We start from the raw sequence: 8,759 nt of genomic DNA on the forward strand, positions 1-8,759 counted from the left end.
GTGTTTATGGTCCTATATACACCTCTAAAATACTCATTTACCAGAATTTACAACAAATCCTCCCCCTGCCCCTTTGAGAAATATGACAAATATTGACTGATTCTTTATTTGACACAAATTCAAGTGTTTTTACCAAAAAAGGTACATTCCCAAAAACCTGTGCGTGTGTAGGGCCTGGTGTCCCACCAAGGTGCATAAAGCTCCCAAATTAGGTGGTGATTAGTGAAAAAAGCTGAAGGAAAATGAAATTCAAAAGCAAAGGCAGGTGAGAGTTGGTGGCAGTGAAGGTACCTGGGGAGTTCAGAGCTCTCAAGGCTCCCTAAGAGGGGAGGCCACGCTGGTTTCGTACAAAACAATGAAAATAAAAATTAAAAATAGAAGTAAAATTCTTATTTGCTGAACTCAGCAAGACAAACATGGTTTTGTCTTTCCTCTTCAGCTGCAGGAACATCTTGAGGGGTCAGAAATCACAATTACACCAATAATCAGGGATAAAAATAATGGGTTTTTATCATGCAGAATAAAATGAAGCAAAACTGAGTCTGAGCTTCCAGACTGGGAATTTCTTGGATCCTGAAGTTGTCCAAGTTGTTTAATCCCTGCAAGTGCTCAGAGCTGTGCACAGCCCTAGGGGGCTGTTCCAGCTGCACCTTCAAAGGTTTGGTTTAGTTTAGTTTAGTCTGAGATCAGCAAAGCTCAGTTTAAACAGCACTGGTTGGGGTGAGGAGCAGGAAGGAGAACTCCTGCCCAGAGTTCATTCCCACAGTGAAACATTCTGTGTAGTGCCCTGACAAAATCCACGGGGGAATCACAGGCACTTGCTCCCTCTGTGCACAGAGCTGAGCTTTAATTGTCCTGGTCTGCAGCAAATCCACGTTTCAGTCCCAGCTGATCCCTCAGAGCAGCAGCGCTGTCCTCCAGAGCTGTGTCCCACTATTCCCCAAAGATCCACAGGACGTTGACTCCTGATAATCCCAGATTCACACGCCTGCAAAACCAAAGGGATCACAATTAGCCGTTTCCATTGAAAAGCTGCTGTTAATTCGATTTTAGCACCGATAATTATCAGCCCACCGTTCCCATCCTTGGTCCCATGGGATACCTACCCCAGCATCCCAGATTCCTTCGTCTTTATGATGTACAGGAACATCAGCAAGGTGTGGAACATGTTATTCCTGCCCTGGAGCCACAGAGAGACATAAGGATTTAGAAATCAAAGCAATTCAAAATCTCCGGATTTTCCTAGTTTGGAACTGCCCCTTGGAATGTGCAGGGGCCTCAAGGGGTGACATCAGTGACACCAGGGACTGTGATTTGGGGTTTTACAATAAATTGGCAGAAAATAAATAAGAGATCCTGTCTCCTAAACAGACACCACAGGTAGAATTCAGCAGCAGAGTAAGCACCACGTGCTGGGCAAAGACCAAGCTGGACCAGCCTCTGTGTCAATGGACAGAAACGTGTCTAGGATTTAAAAAGAGCCCAAATCAGCCCTGGAAATTATTCCTGAGAGCAGGAGGAGAACAAAGCCCTGTACCTTGGGCAGGCTGTAGACGTGGCACTCGTAGATCAGCTCGTAGTGGGGAGGGTTGATGCTGCTCTGGTAGATGCAGAACACGTTTTCGTTTGAAGTGTCTGAATTCAAAATTGATTTAAAAAACAGATTTCAGAGGTGCTGCTGTGATCCCAGAGGAAAAGAGCAGCTGCAGGCCAGCCCATACCTGGTTTATCTGGAGTCTGGATGAAGTGCTGGGAAGTGAAGGTTTTGCCATCGGGGTACTTGGGGTGAGGTGGGAGCCTGGAGTCCAGGTAAGTGCAGAACACGTGCATCAGGATCTGGGCAAACACAACCAAATCTCACTGCAATGCTCCAAAACCCAGCAGCTTCCTGATCCCAGCAGTTAATCCCAGTCTTTGATACTGCAGTTACAATGCTGGCTTAACCCCAGGCTTAGGAGCAGCTTCATGCCTAAATCACCGATTTCAGATTGGCTGAGAACAGCAGAGGAGCTCAAAAAACAGCTCTGCCCACCCCACACCCAGCAAGGAACCTTCTCCCTTTCCCTCATGGCAATCCCTGCAAAGCCTGGGCTGCCCACAAGTCTTATCATGCCAACATTGTGAAACAAAGACCTGGGGCAGCCTGAGGGTTGGCTCAACCCTTTCTGGAGAGTTCTCAATATTTTATGTGGGTAACATCAGCAAATTGATCTGGTGCTTTCTGTGTTCCTTATACCCAACAGGAGCTGTCTGGCAGGGAGCACGGAGGATTTGCTAAAAAACAATACCACAAATCTGAAAAAATCTGGGAGATGCACCTTGGACCTCACAGCATTTTATTACCCACACTTAATAAAAATAAGAAATTGTCTAAATTTTTTTTTCTAATAACCTTAAATTAATGTCAAAACTTCTTCATTTGCCCTTTTCCTGTTTATCAGGACACTCAGAGCTGCTCCATAGCTGGACAATTCCGAATATTTAACCACCAGAAAACCAAATCCTATTTCAAGGTTGATTTTCCAATCTCTTTAAATATCCAGCAGCAAAGCTGCAAAGCTCCATTTTCAGATTTCCCCATGCTCCTCAAAGGCTTCCTGGCTGCTCCCTCCAAACCCTACCCCGAAATGCAAACATCCCTGGGATGCAGGCGTGCTGGAACTCACCGAGGAGTCGGTGGGAAGGTCCGTGTCCCATTTGCGGCCCTTGAAATCCCCTCCTCCGTTCCAGCGGAAGGAGCTCATGCACCCTCCCTGGGAGAGCTCTGCAATGACAGCAGTTTGCACTCCACTGCAATGACTGCAGTTTGCACTCCACTGCAATGACTGCAGTTTGCACTCCACTGCAATGACTGCAGTTTGCACTCCACTGCAATGACTGCAGTTTGCACTCCACTGCAATGACTGCAGTTTGCACTTCCTGGGGGCTGGAAGTGCCTCTCTAAACAAAGGAGGTTCTGGTGTAGAAAATGGGAACAATTCAAATAGGTAGAGAAGATATTGATCCAAGAGGTGAAGTTACAGGAGGATTTTTGTTTGTGGATATTGAAGTGATTCAATTTCACCCTGAGCAGGCAGGAGGAAATCACGGACTGGTTTGGATTGGAGGGAAACTGAAGGATCACCCATTGCCCCCCCTGCCATGGCAGGGACACCTCCCACTGTCCCAGGGTGCTCCAGCCCTGTCCAGCCCGGCCCTGGACACTGCAGGGATGCAGGCACAGCTCTCTGGAATACAGAACCAGCAAATTCCCTGCAGGATGGAAATGTTTTGCAATCAGAACTTAAACACCACAAACCTCTGATCCTTTCCACCAGATACTCCTGGTTTGGGGTGAGGTCCAGGTACTGCACCAGCGCGTTGAGGGTGGGGATGAGCGGAGCTTTCACCAGGGCTGCCTGCTTCAGGCTGCTGATGCTGGCTTCTGGAACAGACAGACAGACAGACTCAGCCTCAGGGGGGCACTGCCAGCTCCCTGCCCAGCCTGGGAACATTCACACCCCAAACACCGCCCAGGCACTACAAAGTAGCACAAATCCCCTTCACATCAGCTACAAGGAAGCAACAGGAACTTAAGAGCAGCAGGAGAGAAACAAAGCGGAAACAACAGCGGAAACAACAGCGGAAACAACAGCGGAAACACAGTGAAAACAAAAGCAGCACCTACAGGTTTGTTAAGCACTTTGCAACAGTAGCTTTGGAGGAAACACTCTAAGGACAAGCCAAAAAGAATCAATTCAAAGCCATCAAAGCCACTTCTCAGTTAATTTGAAACAACCAGAGAAGCAGCAGGATTCAACAGAATCCTAACCTGACATGAAAACCAGACCCCAGTTCATCAGAATTTTAAACCCCCAGTTCTTTCAGGAAGTGGGTGAATTGAAGGAAGAACTTGGGAAAGCACACAGCAGTGGAGACAGTGAGACTTTGGGAGACACTGAGAATTTACAGCACATCTGTCTTTGAAATGCTTTCTGCATGATTAATAATCAATTATTATTAATGATAACGTGAGCTGTAAAATTAAATTTATGGGAGAAAAAAAGAGGAATTTAAGAATTGTACCCAAGTGTCCAAGCATTGATATTTATAGAAGTATCACAGAAAACCTTCCCAGCTTAAAGAAATGCAGGAGATGGAACTAAGACAACCCCAAAAGAGAGCAGAAATGGGACAAAAGTATTTCCCAGACCTAATTTATGTACCAGCCATTCCAAGGAATTCCCAGGCTGCTGATCCTACCTCCAATCTGCAGTTCTGGACAGCCCATCCTCCTCAGCTGAGTGCTCACCGATTCCATCTCTTCCACCAGTGGCACCAGAATGGTGTCATTGATCCACTGGGAGGGAAAAAGGGGGAAATTCAAGCTCAGAAGCAACAGGAATGTTTAATAAACCCCTCCGTTTACACCCTGCAATCATCCCCACCACAAGCACAAGGCAGTTCAACAGAAACACTGAAGCCAATCAAAGAGAGAAATAATTTAATTTAATTTGTCAAGCCAGGCAGAAGTTAAGTAACCCCTTAAGGCAGAAAATTCAATGTAAAGGAGTTGGGAAAACCCATCTGTATCAGGTGAAGCTTTTCTGGCCACTGAGGAAAGGGGATTATGAACCACAGCCCTGCAAGCACAGACTGCTGGCTGCAGTCCCTCTCCCGTTTGGCTGAGGGCAGCAGGGAGATGAGAAATGTGTGGGATTTGTGTGTGACAGAGCAGCCCAACCCTCAGCCAGGCACTGCACCCCTTCCCATCGCAGGCACACAGGACATGGAGGAATTTTCCCACTTGGAACTCCTCAGAGAGGCACTCACATTCCTGAATTTTGCTGTCCAGGAATCCATGTGGTCCAGGAGCTGCCGGTTCATTGTCACCCGAGCCCAAACCTATGGGAAGGTTTATTAAATCCACATGAGAACCTCACAAAGATTTTAGGGTCTGTGACATTTCCTGCTGCTGGCAAAAGGAAGGAGTTGGCTGAATGCTGGAGGACTGACCCAGCTCAAATCCAAACCTCTGCACAAAGGTACATTTTAAAATCCCATTTCTCCCTCTTGACCATTTTTTGGTGGAATTTACCTCTTCTGCAGCCTGTTTGGAGGTGAGATCAGCTTCATCCTTGTGTGCAGAAGGAGCCTGGGACCTGCAGGCCAGCTGATACTGGAACTTCCTCAGGATCTGTGCGTGGTCAGCCATGGAGCGGCTGTAGTTCCAAAACGTTGGGCTGCTGGAGGGAGAGCTGGAATCCGAGCTCCCTGGAAAGATTAATTCATTAAGAAGTTCAATTATTGCCAAGTGATTCTGGAGAAACAGCACGGGGACAACAGGTCAGTGTGAGTGAATGCACTGCAGTCACTCTGCAGAAACCCTTATCTTGATTGTCCCCCCTTATCTCGATTGACCCAGGAGAAAAATGTACTGGATTCAGCCCCTTATCTGAAACCACTTGGACAAAATCCCCCTCTTATCAAGGTGATCTTATCTCAGTCCATTACAGCCACCAAGTGCTACACAGATAATCCAGCAGCACTGCCATGCTTAGCTCCTGCTCCAAGGAATAACTGGAGGAAAACTGCCTGAAGGGGAAACAATGGGGTTCTACCTCACACCCCAACTCCCAGGTGATCCAGAATCCAGTGGTGCCTTTTTACTGCTACTTCTCCCATCACAAAAGCCAACGCTGGGTAAAACCAACTCCTCTTCCCTGCCAAGCCTTTCCCAGCAAACCCCCCCCAGTTTACCCAGTTGAACTCGGTGCTGTTTCTCCTCCTCGTTCCTCAGGAAGGTGTCCAGGGATTTGACATCTGTGATGCAGTCGTCTTTGTAGGTGGAATTGTTGTACAGGATGGGGGAGAATCGGTAGTGAGACCTGATCCCAGCGCTGTCCACAGGCCCCACACTCATGGAATAGGGAGATCCATTGGGAGAGTGGCCGAAGCTGGAAACCTTGGGAGAAAACAAAAAAAGAATTAATATATTTCCACTTCCAAGGCTGAAGCTGTGCCACTGGGAGCGTGCTGGTGGTTACCTTGGTGTAGCTGCTGCTGGGTGAGTAGGTGCCCGAGGGGCTGTGGGAGGGGCTGGCCCCGGGCAGAGCCTGCAGCTGGGGGCTGTAGCCGCTCAGGCAGCCCGCGGAGAACTTGGGGCTGGCGCTGGGCGAGCGCGAGGGGCTGTAGCTGAGCACGCACTGGCCCTGCGTGGGCGGGGACGGCGTCAGGGACAGCACCCGCTTGGCCGCGGCCTCCCGGGGAGGGCTCGTCTGTCCGGCTGCAAGGGAAGCACCTGCACGTCACCAAAGTGCCCTTCTTCGTTGGAAAAATAATTACTGCCATTGTAGACACGCTCAAAGCTGGTCCCTACACAACTCAGATGAAACACAGACCTGGGAGCCCAGCTCAGAATAAATCCTGCTGGGGGATTCTCTAATATCCCATCAGCTCCCATCTGTACCACACTAATTAACGTCTCAATTACCTAAAACACAATTAGTTCCACCTCAAATGGCACAAACTAAACCACAGCACGGAGCCCAGCTCCTGGCCCTGCACAGGACAACCCCAAACACCCAGCTCAGTTTACAGCTCTTGTCAGAGGAGACAATTCAGAACAAAGAACACAGAACTGCAGAAACAACAATAAAACCGTGGAAAAGAACAAAAAGAGGGTTCATTCCCCACCTGCCTTGTGCAGCCAGCCCGTGATCTGCTGGCTGGGACTCGTCACCAAGCTGGCTGGTGCTGCTGTGTAGGTGAAGTACCTCCAGAAGTCAAACAGGGCATTGAGGCTGAACAGGGCTGCCAGGGCGAATTCTGCAAGAAACACACGAGTTTCTGTCATGGTTTGAGCAAAAATGACATTACTGGCAAAACCAGGCTATGTCTATTTAAAACAGGTCATTATTAGTGCTGCCAGTTTGGGGAAGCATCCAAGATTTCTTCACTTTCTTAGGCAAGAACCGTTGGAGATAATTTTCCTCACCGTTGAAATTAATGTATACATGTAAAAATTTAATTTTTTAAAACGGAATTGTTATTTTCCAAAAAAGAAATCTCATGATTCTTGCTTCTTTCCATCCTGCTTGACAGAGCTTGGGGTGTCCTTCTCCCCAAACCTCCTCTGAAACCGACTTGAATTGTTGTAAAATATCACCCACACCCAGAGCACAACACAGCAGGAAAATAAATCAAGGCTTTCTAAAGCCTTAATCCACACATTAAAACAGATTTCACACATTAATTAAGTCCTTCCTGCCCATTTCCCATACAGAAAAAGCTGTTAACACTCCTTATCTGCCCCTAAAAAGAATGGAACTCCAGCAGTTTCAAGGGAGATCACAGAAAGGAAAACAAAGTTTTAGTTTAAAACTCAAACAGAAAAAAAACCAACCCTGCCTTAAAAACAATCTCCCAACAATAAAAATGAGTAAAAAACAATCCTGAAATTTGATTTAAATGCTGCAACGACTCACCAATGTACCAGAGTGGAAAGCAGGTGATGTTGTAGTAGGTGCTTAGGAGTTTCCCAGTCCTGAAAAGCAAAACAAGGGAGAATTTAGCAGAAATTCCATCCTGGGGGATATTTAGGGCTCCACGTGGTGGAATCTTTGCTGGTTTGGATCAGACGGAACAGTTAACTCACATTTCAGTGTAGATCATGCCTGCCACAGATATATTGAGGAGTCCCCAGGCCAGCACCACCTTCCTGGTCTCAGCCTGTTTCCTCATCTTCACAGCCAGGTCGATGAGGGAAGTGTCTGGACTCTTATTCGGTGTCATTGTCTGTGAGAACACAGGGAAAAGGCAAAATCTGTGAAATTTTAATCAACAGGAAGGTTCTCAGCCAGGTTACTGAGGAACAGTGTCCATCTCCTGCCTCATTTTTGAATAATAACGTCCTTCAAAAGGAGGAGAAAAAACTCCTGCCTCCTGCAGGCAAGAGCAGTGCTTTTAGCAAAAATTCTCACTTATTTCAGTAGGCAACAGAGTATTTTCTATCATATGAAACCCACAGATTTTATTTCCTCCTCTATGTCCAGTAACACCTTATGTGAAGGAGACAACCCTGTCCCCGGCAGGCAGCCCTCACATCACCTCCAAACCTCAACCCCTTCCCCAAACTTCTCCTGTCCCCTCCTCAAACTTCACCTTTCCCCCACCCCAAAGCTCTCCTCTCCCTTAGCACAAACCTCTTCGATGATCCTCCTCAAACTTCTCTGATCCCCTCTCCAAATTTAAACTCTCCCGCTTCTCACACTTCCCTTCTTTCCCCGCCCCAAACCTCTGCTCCTCCCACTCCGCAAACCTCCCTGATCCCCCTCCTCACATTTCATCTCTGCAGACCTCAATGTCCTCCTCCTAGAACCTCCCTGATCCCCCTCCTCACATTTCATCTCTGCAGACCTCACTGTCCTTCTCCCCAAACCTCCCCGATCCCCCTCCCCAAAGCTCCTCCTCATCCTGCCCTCTTCTCCTCCCCAAACCTCTCTGATCCCCCTCCTCATATTTCATCTCTGCAGACCTCAATGTCCTTCTCCCCAAACCTCCCTGATCCCCCTCCTCACATTTCATCTCTGCAGACCTCACTGTCCTCCTCCTCAAACCTCCCCGATCCCCCTCCCCAAACCTCACTGTCCCCCTCCCCAAAGCTCCTCCTCATCCTGCCCTCTTCTCCTCCCCAAACCTCTCTGATCCCCCTCCCCGAACCTCCCTTCTCCCTTCCCAACCGCCCTCCCCAAACCTCACCGCTCCCCCTCCCCACACCT

General features: G+C 48.1%; 1 protein-coding gene across 1 annotated transcript; it reads right to left on the reverse strand.

Moving 5' to 3' along the window:
- Positions 1-6: 6 nt before the first annotated feature.
- Positions 7-7,774, reverse strand: TMEM209 (transmembrane protein 209). Its single transcript, XM_005426950.2, has 14 exons — positions 7,637-7,774; positions 7,467-7,525; positions 6,676-6,807; positions 6,027-6,265; positions 5,740-5,944; positions 5,078-5,253; positions 4,813-4,884; positions 4,243-4,339; positions 3,299-3,424; positions 2,667-2,764; positions 1,722-1,836; positions 1,538-1,635; positions 1,107-1,180; positions 7-988 (listed from the first exon to the last, which is right to left on the reverse strand). The coding sequence occupies exons 1-14, from the start codon at positions 7,771-7,773 to the stop codon at positions 934-936; spliced, it is 1,683 nt and encodes a 560-aa protein (XP_005427007.1). The 5' UTR covers position 7,774; the 3' UTR covers positions 7-933.
- Between the last annotated feature and the right edge of the window lie 985 nt (positions 7,775-8,759).

The sequence above is a fragment of the Geospiza fortis genome, unplaced genomic scaffold, assembly GCF_000277835.1.
Source record: "Geospiza fortis unplaced genomic scaffold, GeoFor_1.0 scaffold61, whole genome shotgun sequence".
Lineage (NCBI taxonomy): Eukaryota > Metazoa > Chordata > Aves > Passeriformes > Thraupidae > Geospiza > Geospiza fortis.